We start from the raw sequence: 16637 nt of genomic DNA on the forward strand, positions 1-16637 counted from the left end.
GACGTCCAGCCTGTGCTTACAAGGTACTGTTGTGCTCTGTTGCTCCTAGGGTAAGCGTGATTGTGTACTGCCTGTGTCGTATTGATATCAGGGTCTTCCCTCCTGCTGATATAGCAGGTCATCGTGCAGCTTGCTTTGTTTCCCTGCTTCACTGTATTGTTGTTACCATGCTTGGAGGCGCTTAAAATTGCGTCACTGGACCTTGGTGTGTTTTCTATGAGATGACAGGGAAAGGGAAGCGCACAGGAGGGGAAGGGACAGTATCTGGTACCTTGGACCAGTTTATAACCAGAGCTGTTTCGGTTCTAGAGCACGAAATTGCTATTACTGAGCGGCGCCTTTCTACCGAGCCTATGTATGATAGACGCTCATCTATTGGGCCACTAACATTAGCAAAATCCCCTATTAGGATAGTAGGGCATGGTACCAGTGACTTGGTTCAGCAGGGGGATGTTGTGGGTAGCCCTATTACTCTACAGGATAGTGGCAAGATCATGGAGGCCCCCGGTGAGGTTGTTTCTATAATTGACGGTTCCCCAAAGTCTGATGTAGCCTACCCTCAGACAAGGGCCAGTAAAAAAGTCATAAGATCTTTCAACATGAAGAGGAAAAGAGACGGGGTCGCTCAAGGGGGGAGGCAGTCGAAAATTCCCAATGTTTCGAAAAATGTATCTAGCGTGTTGGGTGCTATACCGGATGATGATCGTTTGCTTCCGGGCGAGGCAAATAAACGCCTCTCTGACCAGTCCCAAATAGGAGAAATGATCCCTCAGATCGAGCAGGTGGTGCGATCATTAATACTCCCCCTTTTAGAAAGGGTAAAACTGGTTAATGAAAGGGTTGAACGCCTCGAACAAACGATCCTTGATAATTTTTGCTCATTAAAAAATGTCATAAAACTAGCCACTAAAGATAGAGCAAAGTCTAACCCCATGCCCTCTGGTGCACCCATCATTCCTATACCTATCCCTACCGTTGATCCTGTTGTGATAACCGAGGTTATTCCAGGAACTGTCCCTCACAAGACTCTGGCCAATGCTAACCATAACAACTCAGGGGCAGGTCAGTAAAGTAAAGATTCTGGGGGCAACATTAATATTAACAATGAAAGCAAGGGTGCGAAAGAAGGTGTAACCGAGAGACTTGTGATAAATGTATTAAATCTCCCATGGTTCACATCAATCTCCCACCAGATTCCATTCCATATGTTGTCGTATTGACTGGTGTCCCCGAACTAAAAGGTGCCAAACCCGAATCTTACCAAGAACTTAAAAACAAAGTAACATTCTGGTTAAATAAGAATAGACCTATCCCCAACTACATGAATGGGACGATCGTATTTGTTAGAAGGGTTAGCTGGGTGGGACCTAGATTAAAAGACGTCCCGGGTGACTCCATCATTGTTAATTTTAAAGATAGGCGCATAGTGCGCTCTATCTGCGATTATCCATCCCTTGGGGACTGGTCGGGGATTGGGGTGCACGACCTAAGCTATTTCTATAACCCAGCCCCTAATACAGTCGGAAGCACTAGACAGGATTGGGCAAGGAGTGGAACAAAACCTGGGTTCATTAATCCCCTCTTTGATTACTCTAATGGTATGTGTAATCCAGTAGATCTGGCCTGACCGGTGACAGAGGGGTCGATTCTAACAGTGTCTAGTAATGAAAACATCGCTGGAGTTGCGCCCATGGGTGGAGTAGATGTAGTTGATCCTGTACCACCCAGGACGCTTACCTTAAAAGGGGCACAAAACTCAAGACCGAATAGGGAGTACCTGAGGGAATATGAAGTAAGTTCTGATATTTCCCACCATGCTAAAAGGTTTGGACCAGGGGCCGGTTCAATGATTTCTTGGAATGTTTCTGGCCTGAAGGCAAAAATGGATTCTCCTGAATGGGTTAAATTCATTGGTAGTTTTGATGTATGCCTTTTTTAGGAGACCTGGTCCTGTGAGCCCCAGCTCATGCAGGGATATTTGAATCTCTATGTTCCAGAAATTAAGGGACCCCCTATGGGTGGCCTGACTACGTGGGTTCGTCAAGATTTATTTCTGATGGTTATTTAAATACCAACTGGGTCCCCTGATATTCAACTAGTTAGGCTATCATTGGGCCCCCTGGGTGATTTGGACATTTATAACCTGTATCTGAGAGGGACCAAGGAGTCTAGATCACGGGTCCTGGTTAGTTTGGATTCCCTGATAGACCAGCACTCGAGTGAGAGGGGAATGCTTGTCGCTGGGGACCTGAATGAACTTTTGAACCCCTCCTGGATCCAGACCTTGGGTGGGGTGTCGATCCTGAGGAAGACCAGTTCTGGGGAGTACTTGTGCTTGACCTCGAACCAATCAAAAGGTGGACAGAGGCCGTAGTCCAGGTTAATGCTCTTTGTTACGAGCAAGGACTGAGGGCGTTGAATGGTAGGACGTCGGGTGATAAATCAGGGGCCAATACATTTGACAATGGTCGCCATTCAAGTAGAATTGATTATGTCCTTTGTAGTTTGAAGTTATGGCGATCTATAAAGTACATGGTGGTCGAACTAAGAGTTGAGAGCGACCATAATCCTATATGCGTAACACACTGGTGGTGGAAGAGTAGCCAAACAGTAGAAGAGGTGATGGAACCTAAGCCACCTGAAGTTGTTCCCTCAAATGACATGCGCAGACTCAAGTGGCGAGAGGTCAAGATTAATGCTAAGGCCATTGCCGATATTGACAATAAATTAGCTAGAGCTACATTGGACCTTGAGCGTGCTTTGGCCATCAAGACAGGTAGTGCTCTAGCTACTGGATTCCATGAAACATTGTTTGAGGGAAAAAGTTTGTATTTTATGAAACCAGTAAGAAAACTTAACAATGCCCCACCAAAGCGGCTACGATGGTATGATGGCAATTATAGGAGAGCCAGGGTTGATCTGGCTGCAGCCCTTTCTAGTGGACATAATGATTGTGTCCGAAAGGCCAGACAAATATATAAAAAATCTGTAAGACAGGCCAAAAAGAAATGGGATGAGCTCTACTGGCTTGATCTGAAGGGAGCGTGTTATGCTAGGGATTCCCGACTATTTTGGAATATCATTAAGTGGGATAGAGGAGGGCTGCCAGATAGACCCTCAAACCATGTCTCTCAAGAGGAATGGTTAAAATATTTCAAACCACAATATGCTTGTAATCCTAAATTTAATTTCACCTGGGCTACAAGTTATGTTTTTTATTCCCAAGGCCCTTTTAGCTGTAAAGATGCTCTAATGGCCCTGGGATCTGTCGCAAGTGGGCGCGCTCCGGGACCAGATGGGGTTCCACCCGATGTCTTTCTCTACAATAAAGCTTGCTGGAGCAAGTACATTACTTTATTGGCAAATGCTGTGGCTGAAGGTGCGCCAGTCCCTAAGTCATGGGGGGGGGTTCGGGGGGGCAGTCATAATCCCTGTGTTCAAGAAGGGAGACAGGGCACTCCCAGGTAACTATAGGCCAATTAGCCTGATAGACTCCATCCAGAAGGTTATAGGGAGGATGGTTTTGAACCAGGTATTAGAGTGGATTGAAGACAACAAGATCCTGTCCCCCTTCCAAGCGGGTTTCCGTAAGCTATCCAGTACAGTGGACCAGGTTTTTCGTTTTGTCCAGCTCCACTGGAAGGTAGTTACCTTGGGAAAAGGCAGTCTCTATGCCGCTTTCGTGGATTTGAGAGCTGCCTTTGATCTTGTGCCTCGCCTACGGTTGTGGGCAGTGTTAGAAAAACTAGGTCTCCCCATAGAAATTTTGACCCTGGTAATGAGGTTACACGAGTCAATTTCGCTAGGATTCAGTGGGGCGGGCCGGGTGATGTTACCCCTGAGTTCCCGGTAGAGCGTGGTGTGCGCCAAGGTTGTACCTTGGCCCCCATGCTCTTTTCACTGTATATTAACGGGATAGTTGACCATATGCTCAGCGCTAGCACTGATGCCCCAAGGTTGGCTGGAGTCACTATCCCAATATTGATGTTTGCGGATGATACGCTTATTGTATCCAAAACCCCGAGTGGCTTGCAAAGAGCTTTGCTTGTGTTTGATGATTTTTGTCTCGCCCATGGTTTGGAGGTAAACGTGGCTAAAACGAAACTTATGGTTTTTAATCCACACCCAAGCTATAGAGGGAAAAAGCTATTTATGAATGGACAACCATTAGAGATGGTTAACAATGTTATGTACCTAGGTATGCACGTAGCAAATGATAATAAATGGAGTAAGCATACAGAGATGGCCGCCCTGAAATTTAGGCAACTATCGGGAGCCCTAAGCAGGGAGCACAAAAAATCTTTTACAAAACCAATAAAACCTGTGCTCCAAGTTTATGAGGTTAAGGCCTTAAGCTCTGTGCTCTATGGGGCAGAGTTATGGGGGTTTGATCAGCTAGCTTCCTTAACTAGAGTTGAAAATAAATTTTCCCGAAGCATAACTGGCCTTCCCCAGAGTACTCCTTTGGTACCTTTAAGATATGAACTAGGTAGGAAGGCCATTACGGATATAGCAAAACTTCGGCCGGTTTTATACTGGCGGAGACTCTGGACCACTCCTGAGCTTTCCCACTATGCTAAAGGTCTCATGGACATCATAAAATTAGATGTGTTTCATAAGATTGGATGGTTGAAGAACCTCCATGAGACCTTGAATGATATGGGTATGGAGGGGTTATGGAGTGACCCGGTGGCTGCTCTGTTCCCCTCAAAGAGATCTCTTAAAATGACATACTGGGAAAGAGTTGAATACCAGGTAGAGTAGTAGAGCAAACCCTTTGGGGATGTCTGGGTGTTATCTGGAGGCAAAAATTACACCTGCTCTAGAACCGTATTAGGACTTGGTTGCTAAACCTGGAGATAGGAAACTTTATTTCCAGTTTAGAGCTGGCTCTTTACCACTTAGGTCTCTTACAGGAAGGTGGTCTAGTGTAAGTGAGGATATATGTCCTGCTTGTGGGTTACAAGTAGAAACAACCGCCCACTTCTTGTTTGTCTGCCCTGCATTCGCTACTCCAAGACGAGTTTGGTTGTCCCCAATGTGCAAGACTTTAGGTACTAGGAGTAGTGTTGTTGCATTAAGAATTTTGCGCACAAACACTTTACCAATCATTTCTATAGCATTAGCCAAATTTTTGGGATGGGCGTGGATTTTAAGGAATAAAAGCAAACCCTAAGGAATTAAGCAAACCCTTGAAGTACTCTAACAAAAAACTGGGGCTCGGGTTTCTCCTCCTGCATTATGATAGGTTTTTTAATTAACAGAGTAATTTATATATTGCAGCAGACCTTGTTGTCATTTTTAACTATGTAATTGTATTCTCCAGTCTTTTGATTTGTTTAATGCCTTTTTAAATCTTTTTAAAGTATTTATTGATGGATTTTTTAATAACTTTTCTGGGCACTAGATGTCAAGCTTTGTTTTATGTTTGGGTCTTGTATGATCTATTCAAAATCGAATAAAGACTGATGATGATGATGATTGCAGGATTCAATCAGATCTGGTAAAAGTGTCTGATAGATGTTGACTAGGAGAGGTGAAAGGGTAATCCCTGTGGGATGCTGCAGTGTGGACTGCTGGCGGAGGTGAAAGATGGTACGGTCACCAGATTTTGTCAACCTTTGAGGTTCAAAGTCTATTTGTTTTAGAATTTTTCCAGTCGGCGTACTAATGTTTGGTGGTGAACCAGGTCTAAAGCTGCCAATAAGTTCAGAAGCAGGGGAGCTCCTACACCATTTTTTGTCCACTGTAACGTTTAGGTCATCCCAGATGGCTATTAGGGCGGATTGTGTGCCTCTGCCTGAACAAAATCCTGCCTGTTGATCTATCAGTAGGTTATTTACCTCAATGAAGTCAATGTGCTGCATGAAAGCCACTCTATCAGCTTACCCAGGTCTGCAGTTAGTTCTGGTTTTATTACTTCAAGGTGGGCAACATTAGCAAAAACCACTCAGTCAACAAGGACAAATGTAATTGAGACCTACTATTTGGAACAGCTGAGTAGCATTAAAGGTCACAGAGGAGGGAGAGAAGGAAACAGCCTTATCTTGACACCAGCATGTGCAAATTAATGCATAATTAATGGATGCACAGCCTAGAAAACTACCCAAGATCTGATTACCACATATAACAAATAACCTCCTGCTTTTGACAAGTACAAAACTAAAAGGAGGCACAATTAATTTATAGGATCAGGTTAACCAATGCATGCAAACAATATCTTGGCCAGGTTTGGGTAGGAGAAATGTAGACATTACCTAACTCGTGGGGTAGTTCATGGCAAAACACAGCAACGGAAGTACTTAAACCACTTGATATGCCTTCAGTGAATGCAGCTCCTGAAAGAAATTATACATGTAAGCATTAGAAAAATATACTCAGCCTAGGAAACTTAACATATTTAGTACAGAATAACCTGGAACAAATGGAGTTTAAAGACTCTGAGGCGGTTCCGAAGGTCACTATTATAAAATTGTACAAACACATGCAACCAGGTAACTGGCCTTAGAGGGAGGGCATCTACTATTGCTACATCAAGTGTTATACCACAATGCTAAAGAAAATCAGCATCTGAAAAACCTATAAAAAAAATCAACAAATCTAGAGGGAACACATTCAGTCTAAACAAAACTGTGTAAACAAATAAATTAGGTCCAGAGCACACAGTCAGTCCTGTTCCTTCAGTAATGACATTTGATTAAAAATGGATATCTTGAACTTCTCCTTCAAAATGTTTTTCCAGCTTGAGAGACATAAAACCTCTAAGTTATGTAGCTAAAAAGAAATAAAACTCTGGAAGAGACAGCAAGAATACCAGCGACTGAATCCCCATTGTACTAAAATAAGACAATCTAAGTTAAAATATCTAATAGTAAAGCCCAGTAGAATACTTGATTTAATGGCACTGTTTTTTCCAGGTAAATATGGATTTGTCACATATCCCACCATGTACTCCAAGAGTTACCTTGCGGTTATTAATCACTTTGACATTAAGCATAGGCAATTAATGTCTGAGACGAATTTGTTTGTTATTGAGTGAAAAAACACATACACCCAAAGCAGAGATCCATAAAATTCAAGATAGAAAAACCACATGAACAATATTTAAATTGTTACATTCAATTTATACATTTGACAATCCCCCAGCTGAAAAAATAAGTATGCTTTCTATTTATGCCAGTATCAAACTGATCCAGTTCTCTTTTGGATCGTGTATCGATTGGCCTTCTTTACGATTGTTTCACCTTTTCTCCTATAAAGAAGGTTCTTCATATAAAAACATACCGCATATCTTTTTTCTTAACATATTTTTATTGATTTTGGGCAACAGACATACATATAATGCAGGGTTGCGCATCGACAATCTATATGTACATTGTATGACACTTGATTTTGCATTAATTGCACAGCAGGTTGTTACATCGATTTTATGAATTCTCATACAGGTCATAAATAACATTACGTCGTTGTTTAGGTACAATAACTTAGTAGCATGTTTTCGGAGCATTGTGCGTCTCTATCTCACAAGTAACTCAGTGCTAAGCACAGCCATCGTATGTCATACAAAGTTGCAGTCATATCTACATGTTTCACAACTACTCTACACTAACGAACTCACTACCCTTCCCATCCCCCTGCAGCTCGGCCCATAACATACCGCATATCTTGACCAAAACATAGGTCGGAGGATCCAGAGTAAGTCAGGCTGCAGCAATTCAGAGTCCAGCACACTACAGCAATGAATATTGATTTGAGATTTCCCTTGAAGTAATTTTGACTAAACATTGCCTAACGTTATTTGTTGATCACAGAACTGAACTTGTGCTTGTAATATTTCACTTAGTATGTAGAATATCTGTCTCCACTAATGTTGCAGCTGGGAACATTGTTAAAACATGCATAGAATATCAGTACCTTCCTGCTGCCACCACCACCGACAATCAGAGCACTACTACATTGACTTAATTTAATTAATCTTTTGTGGGTATAATCTAAGTGAAATATAGTTTTATAATGCTACATATTAAAGTTCAATGACAACAACAGATTATCCAACAAATGTATTGATTGCTGCAGGGAGTACAATGTTAACACCCATTTTCCACCTAGCTAACTGGCACTTAGTTTACAACTCAAGATCATCTGCACAATCTTCAAAGAAAATACTGTAATAAACACAGTCTGATTTTTAATTTATTTGAAGATTTTGCCCAAAAGTGGGTTTTGTGTTAAGCTTGTATTAGCCATATCTAGCCTTTAAAAAAATCCAGATCTGAAACTACTTAATGAATGAATGCTTAGTTATATAAAACCTTTCTTGGCTCTGTGTAAAGGTAATAATTGAGCTGTTACAGAAAATGTGCCCATGTTGCTTTATTCGTTAGCGTCCCCATATCCTGTAGTGTTGATCAAGAAAAATGTTTGGAAGATAGCAGGTTTCTGTAGGGGAGTATACTTATTAAGTTGGGTAATATTTAAGTTACTGTATCCATATTTTCTAAACGCTAACTGCAGATCGCAATGTCTTAAACCAAACCTTTTTAATATTAACTTGGCTCTTCAAATCAAAGTAAATATGCTTCCACCTCTTCTGTTAGGCTTAGCTTATAAAAAGATGGGGTTCCTGTATCTCTTGCCATTGTACTGAAGGAACTATTTATCAGGAAACCAAGGTTACATCATAGTCGTAAAATAACATTTTAAGTTAGGAAGAGGCCAGCCGCTTCTCTAGTGGGGAAGCCTGAGACACTTCAGTGCTTTTCTGGTATGCCAATACTTCCAAATAAAGCTGCCAATTGCTGACTTGGTTTTGCTGAAACAAATATTTGTTAAAAACAAAGGTATAGACTTGAATACGTATAGAGAGTTTGGTAAAACTGACATTATGACAATGTTAGATTGACCAATGAGACTGACCTGTATATAATGGCAATTTTTTATATCCTTTCGTACCATCTGAAATACAGGGTCTTAACGTAATGGTATCAAATTGCAGATTTTATAAGACAGTGTAGTTTTAGATACTTGGCAGATTCAACTATTCACTGATCTTGGGTGCTGCAACAGGCGTTTGCAATGATCTGCATTTGATGCTGATTTAACTTGTATCAAAATATTTGTCCAAAGAATATTGCTTCAAATTGAATTGTCTGCATTGCTGTATCAACTACTGGTGTACAAATAATGTCTGATTCAACTAAGACTTTAGTTGGGTTGCTTACAGACATCATTAATGTTGACATTAAACAAAATGGGTTGTAATGATACAACAAGCGATTGCCAGTAGTTAGACTGTTTGCAAGCACTCTTCCCATCACCTTTTGTGTGATTGATGTAATGCCCTAAGTGGCCTCGGGTATGTCCATACGTTGGTCCCATGCTCACTAGGACATTGGAACCAAGCTGCACCCGAATGAAGAGCCCCACACAGCCAAACCCGGTCTTGGGTTGCTAGTGTTTCGGTTCAGAGAAGTCCTAGCTTGGCAGTTCAGGCTGGAATAGTCTTACTGGAGCAGGACCAAGGCTGATTTGCATACAGCTGGGTCTAATCTTAGGAGGTATGATGGACAAAAAAAAACAGTAGGCTGGAATCATTCCCTAATCAATTGCCAGTGGTTAGACTATATGCAAGCATTCCTCCCATCACTGGTTGTTGTTTGTCATTATTGAGAATTGCCTGTACATGATTATATTTAAATTTCTCTGGACACAAGTGCAGCGTTTGGATTTGATCTTGCAGTATTTTTCTTTCCTTACTTAATAACTTAATGTAGCATCTCGAATTCTATTTTTAAAAGCATCCCATACAACACGAGGGGCTGCCATACCAATACTATGTTGCATGAAGTCTACAACCCATTCCTGCATCATTGGTATATACTGAGAATCAATCTAACAGCATGGATCTATCAAAGATCCATCTAGAACAATGGTTCTTAACCTGGGGTATGTGGACCTCTGAGGGTCCACAGCACATAATCACGAGGTCCACAACTGTTTAGAAAATTAAATATTAGCAGACTGATAAAGTGCTCACATAAAAAAGCAAAATATAAAAATGAAAACTAAGAAGTTCTGTAAATGTGAAGTAATTTGCAATTGGAGACTAAAAAAATATTTGGCCTCCTTAGCTTGACTTGCGGGAGCAACAAAAGTATAAATAACAAACTCAAGTATGAGGGACTTCAACTGAAGAATTGGTATGCGCTGCCAAAAAGATGCATGCATTAGGGGTAAAAAATAAAAAAAAAAAAAAGTAAAAAGTGATATTCTAGAGACAAGCATATCACTTCATCTTTTAGAAATAAAACCACATTTTAAAAAGCTTGGTTAGTGTACAATATTGTCTGTACTTGTTTGTGCCCTGTTTTGCGATTCAAATTGTAGAAACTGCTTGGGCTCGGCCCCTGGCTTTAAGTAGTGATTCAGTGGCAGTCCGCAGAAGTCACAAGGGTAAGAACCGCTGATCGAGGATGACCTTTGCAAGTTCTTAACTTTAAGCACTAGCATAAGAGGGCTATAATCAAATAGGACTTTGAAATAGTTTTATTTGTGGGTAAAGCATTAACTCTTTATCTACCAAAAATAAGTTGATGCGTCAATATTTTTTATGTGAATGGGAACAAAATGTGTAACTAGGATTATCGGTCGTCGCAGTACAAATATAGACCATGTATTTCCTAAAGTCTCAAAATGTATGCGCTATTTTTTAACATAGTCTGCGACCAGATGACTCGGACCACACCTCTAATTCCATCCACAGGGCAGCTTAAATCTACTAAAACAATCAATGGTTAATATCCACTCAGTCAATTTGAATGCCAAAAGACTGAACACCTGAGTAGAGTGCCGTACAGACATGCTAGCCAGCTGGCATCTTTCGCTAGCAAATGGAGTGCTCAAAGTTTTTATAAATGTTTTCATGAACTCTGAGGGAATTGAGTTCAATTACAAATGTTCTTTTATTATTTTTGTTACTTTTTTGTAGCCTGAAGAAATTAAAGAATGGCATGTCATCAAAAAGTGTTTCTAGTTAATGTAATTTAAAGTTGAGATATGCCATCGAAAAGGAACATAATAGAATGGAAAATATAAGTCACAATCAAAGTGTTATCAACTATTGCGAAATCCCCTCCACACTGGGCACCCAAATATATCTGTCTCTTGTAAGCATGATTCAACACAGATTTTACCTAACAAGACTTAAACTTGGTACCCTGCATTATATAGTAGCCTTCCCAAGTAGGGAAAAGTGGTCGTACAAATTCCCTAACTGCCCATGCGATGGAAAAACTCTACAGACTACTTAGCACTTCTTATTGTTCTGTAATTTCTATACTGAGATCAGGAAAACAATTAAAACCATTACTCCTGACTAATAGAAAAAAGCATATTTATACTGGTAGATTCTATCTCTGCAAACTCGAAAATGCAAAAATCGTGTACTCTGTAATCTCTTTTATACAAAGGGCAATTAAGATTAGAAATTAATTGTCCTATCTAGATGCCTTATATACGAAGATTTTAAAGATTGAATTTAATGGTATTTTAAAACTTTACATAATGTACCACTCTGCTCATGTGAAATTTTAAGAATGTGTATTTTTTAATTTGATTATGAGAAATATATGAATTATTGACTTTTTTTTAACACTGTAAAGGATTGAAATTATTTTATTCTTATTTTAAATGATTAGCGTATTAGTCGAATGCTTTTATGGATGTAAAATTACTCGGAATAATGTTGACAAATGAAAGCTTACTAAACAAGAAGAAAATATTGCCACTAACAGTTTCCATATATTAAATGCTAACCTGTGCTTTTTGATTGCTGTTTTCAGGGACTAAGGAAGTGAGAATATCATATAGATTCCGTTTATACCCTCATCGGATGGATTTGGGGGAAGAGGTTTTGTCTATAGCAGCAAACAGATACACTTACATATAGTGATTCATTTAATAAAAATAACATGTTTCAATTCCAGTTAAAATTACTATATTATCCAAGCTCAATTAGATCAACGGAGCACTTAGATTTATGTTTTAAATGTATTAATTAATCTACCTGCATTTCTGTGGGGAAACCGTAGTTAAATTGGGAATTTTCTTTTATTTTTAACACCTTATAATTAATAATAGTGTTTCTGCAGGACCAAGATTATTAGCAGTTATGAAATCCATTTTTGTAAAATGGATATAGTTAACTTTTTGAAACAAAACTGCTATCTTTACGGGACCATGTTCTCGTTTTTCATTATCACTTAAATGTCACAGTGAGCTGAAAGGAGTCACTCTATATATAGGCTTACCCAGAGTCCTGCAAGGATATTGAAGGTAATGGCAGACCATGCTCCTAACTCAGAAGAATAAAACTGCAAGCCAGTTATCAAAGAACAACTAGAAGGAAAAGTGTTGGAGAAGCCACAAACATCCGATGGGTATGAAGCACAGGATCTCCAGCCACAGTACACTGTGAAATTCAGGATCACTTTGTAATGCTGGTTGAAGCGCAGAAGGCAGGAACTGCAACCCAATATAGCACATCATACAAAGTATTATACAGTGGTATGTTCCCTCCAAAGACGTCTCTTGGCATTACTAACAAATAGCAGAAGTTTATTGGTCACCAATTCAATAGTACTCATTTTATCAACTTGGGAAGGATGAAATGCTGTGGGATTCAAACCTGTGATCATGGGGGTCAAGGAAAGATCCCATGAATGGCTGCATCAGTCCATTGAGCCACAAGACCTAGGTTGCCCAAGTCGACCTCTACCTCACCATTGGTCAGCAACAGCTGTGACCCGTTTTTATTTTTTATTAGACACCATAGCAGAGATAGGACCGCCTGCACTGCAAGGTTTAATGGGAAAAGCAGACTGCAGTGCCCCAGTGGTGATGGCACAAAGGGGCTTGAAAGATGACAATCACTCAAGATGGCAGGATAAGTAGAGAACAGGCTGGCATCTAGGGGCAGTCTGCTGAGGTCCATGGGGTAAACGAGGCAGCCTAAATTAGGAAGCAGTGAAGGCAAAGAGGGAGTAACCAATGGCAGAAAAGCTGTGAAACAAGCCATATAAATATGAATGCTAAAACTGATAATTGAGGACCAGGAGGCTTAGTCATGTCAAACAAGAGTAGCGGAGGAGGGGGGACCTAGGTAAAACCTTTTGACCCTATCTGAACAGCAGACAGATGTTTATTCCAGTATGGAAGGTTGGTGACTACTAAGGCAGGTATATTTAAGTATCAACCATGAAACATACAGACTGTTAGGTCACCATGGAAAGGGGAAATTAGACACTTTGCAGATCAGCAGCAAAACGAGTAGTAGTTTGACCGGTCTTTACTCCAGCTGATAAGGTGAACACTCTCCTGGCTGAAGAACCTAAAAAGGTGAGCTAAAGAAGCTATACAAATTATTAATGTTTTCCTCTAAGGGGCAGAACGTGCCCTCATCAAAAGTGGTGTCTGCACCAGACAACATAGAACAAAGAAGCAGATGCTTCCAAAACACAGGAGAACTTGAAACCTTGTCCTGTCGAGTTCATTGTAATGCGGAAAAAGATCCTTAAGGAACTGCTTGCAGAGAAAAGAAGAACGAGTTACCTTCGGTAACTCCTTTCCTGGTAGAGACTAACTGTAAAATCCTCACATAGTGAATTGCCCCCAGTTGATAGAGTGAATCCAGATAATTTTTATTGCAATTCCCTCATGCAGCACTAGATGGCATTGAGCATGTCTGTCCCGCCCCAGATGTGTCGTCGGGCCTCTGCATCTGCAATACTTATGAACGTTAACGTCCGTTTCGATCTGATCTCTATCTGCGCCATTGGACGCGGAGCCCAGTGAATTCATAATATGCCAGTATGCCCATCTCTAGGCTGAGATCCTATTAATGCACTGTATGAATCCATTCACAGAACTGGGAGGAGGGCGGGTGGGTGAGCAGTCTGTGGTTAGATAAGAGTCTCTACCAGAAAAGGCATTACTGCCTTGGTCTTCTGAAAAAGACTTCTAACCACAGATTCCTCACTTTGTGAATAGATACCAAAGCAGTACCTCCCCAGGTGGTGGGTCTGTGAAATGGCTTAGGCTAGGAAATCTTACAGGAGATATCAGGAAAAGTGCCTGTTCCGCCTGAACAGACCATCCAGCAGAAGTACTTCATGTACATGTGGAGGGATGCCCATGTTGCAGCCTGGCAGATGCCCTGGACTGGCACACCACACGCCAGCACAGTGATGGTAGCCTTTGCCCTGGTGAAATAGGAGTGCAATCTTCTAAAGGCTGCTTGTTAGCTAGCCCCCAGCAGATCCTAATACATAAGACAATCCAGGATGTGGTTCCCTTTTGCATTGCTTTCCACTTTTTTGCAGTGGAGCTCACAAACAGTTTAGCATCTAAACCATAGTCTCTGGTACCATCAATGTAAAAACCGAGGGCTCTCTTAGGGTCAAGGCAGTGGAGACGTTCCTCTTTCTTAGAGGGGCGAGGAGGAGCATAGAAAGCTGGCAAGATGAAGGATTGTCCAGTGTGGAGACGCGTACTACCATCTGCAGTAATTCCGCTTTCGCTTAGAGGACAAACTAGTCACGGAAGAATGACGTGTATATCTGTTGGACAGACATCTAGGAGTTCACCCACTCACCTTGCAGATGTAATGACGATGAGAAACTCTGCCTTGGTCAGTAGGCACAGAGGACAGCTGCAGATTGGTTTAAAAAGAGTGCACAATAGTGACGTGAGAACCAAATTAAGGTCCCTCTGCAGCATCACAAAGGGTGTTGGTGGAAACGTGGATTAGCCCTTTCAAGAAACGCATCACAACAGGTGATTTGAAAAGCAATGGATGATCTGGCAAATGTAAAAAGGCTGAAAGATAACCTTTCAATTAATCAATCAATTCAGATTCGTAGACAGACTAATCACCCGCGAGGGGTGCCAGTCACTGTGTTCTTGCTGGGATCAGTCGAAGGGCCAGGTCTTGAATCCTTTTCTGAATTCAGGGAGAGAGGATGATGTTCGGAGGTGCTTGAGGAAGTCATTCCAGGGCTTGGCAGCAAGGTCAGAGTAGGAACACCTCCACTGTTGCTTTGGTGGATGCAAGGAGTGGAGCGAGGGTGATGTAGGCAGAGCGCAGGTGTTTGGAGGGTTGGTGGAAGTTCAGACAGTGGTTGATGTGTGATGGTCCTTGGTCGTGGAGGGCCTTGTAGGTGGGGGTTAACATCTTGGATTGGCATCTTTTCTAGATGGGAATCCATCAGAGGTTTCTGAGGTGGAGGTGATGTGGGTCTGTATGGGGAGGTTAAGGATGAGTCTGGCAGCGGAGTTCTGTATCTTCTGAAGTTGGGTGCAGTGTCCTGCATATAATGCGTTGCCGTAGTCCTGCCGTCTGGTGACTATGGCTTGAGTGACAGCTTTCTTGGTGTTGGAAAGGAGCCATCTGAAGATCTTTCGGAGCACATGGAGGGTGTGGAAGCAGGCGGGGGAGACTGCATTGATCTGGCGTTTTATGGTGAGTTTGCTGTCCAGGATGATTGAGGTTGCAGGCATGGTCTAACAGTGTTGGCCCAAGTTCGGACAGCCACCAGGTGTCGTTCTACGGGGAAATGTGGTTTCCAAAAATCAGTACTTCTGTCTTGTCCGTGTTGAGCTTCAGGCAGTTGGTTTTCATCTAGTCGTGGATGCTTGTCATGCAGTTGTGGAAGTTGGTCCTTGTGGTGGAGGGGATCTTCTGAGAGCAAGAGGATGAGCTGGGTGTCGTCTGCATAGAAAATGAGGCAGAGTATTCCGACAATATCAGATAGAATCCTGATGTTTAATAGTAGGGCTGAGGAATGAGCCTTGAGGGGCCCGCAGATGATGTTCCCGGGTTCTGAAGTGAAGGGCGTTAGGCGGATATTTTCTGTTTGTCCTGTGAGGAAGGATGCGATCTATCGGAGGGTGCCACCCTGGATCCCGATGTGGCGTATACTTTTGATCAGGGCATGGTGGGATACGGTGTTGAACGCTGCTAAGGAGGTAGAGGAGGATCAGGGCAGCTGTCTCTCCACGTTCGAGAAGTGACCTAATGCCGGTGGCAGCGATCAGGGCCGTCTTAGTGCTGTGGTTGGCATGGTAGTGATTATGGGAGGTGTCCAGCAGATTGTTGCTCTCCAGGTGTTCGGTGAGTTGGTGGTTGATGGCCTTTCTAGGACTTTGGTGGGGAAGGGTAGGAGAGAGATGGGGCGGTAGTTCTTGAGCTCACTAGAGTCGGCAGGCGGTTTCTTGAGGAGGGGCCTGCCCTCTGCACGTTTCCATTGATCGGTAAAGGTGGCAGTTGTGATGGATGCGTCGATAATGGAGGTGAATTTGCAGTGGATTTCCTTGCTCCTGAAGTTGAAGAGGTGGTGGGGACAGGAGTCCATGGGTGCTACAGAGTGAATTGAGTTCATAACGGCTGTGATGCTAAGTGTGGTGAGTGGTGTCCATGAGGGGAGCGAATGGTTATAGGTGGTGTCAGTTGGCGTGAGGAGGCTGTAGAGGTCGGTGGGTTGGGGTTCGAAGTTGCTGTAGATGGTTGTAGAAGTAGTCAGCCAGGGTGCTGGAGAGTTCCTGGGAAGGGTCCGATGGTGTTCTTGATGGCTGACGGGCAG

At 42.1% G+C, this 16637-nt stretch overlaps 1 protein-coding gene and 1 long non-coding RNA gene across 2 annotated transcripts in view; one reads left to right on the forward strand and one right to left on the reverse strand.

Moving 5' to 3' along the window:
• Nucleotides 1–16637, reverse strand: part of SLC39A6 (solute carrier family 39 member 6) — a 304810-nt gene that overhangs the window by 108697 nt on the left and 179476 nt on the right. Inside the window, exon 7 of the mRNA XM_085606811.1 lies at nt 6258–6338. Coding sequence (XP_085462937.1) covers nt 6258–6338 — 81 coding nt within the window. The remainder of the gene's footprint in view (nt 1–6257; nt 6339–16637) is intronic.
• LOC146822626 (uncharacterized) overlaps nt 1–16637 on the forward strand; it is a 274717-nt gene that overhangs the window by 85283 nt on the left and 172797 nt on the right. The window lies entirely within an intron of this gene.

This window comes from Triturus cristatus, chromosome 5_2, assembly GCF_964204655.1.
Source record: "Triturus cristatus chromosome 5_2, aTriCri1.1, whole genome shotgun sequence".
Lineage (NCBI taxonomy): Eukaryota > Metazoa > Chordata > Amphibia > Caudata > Salamandridae > Triturus > Triturus cristatus.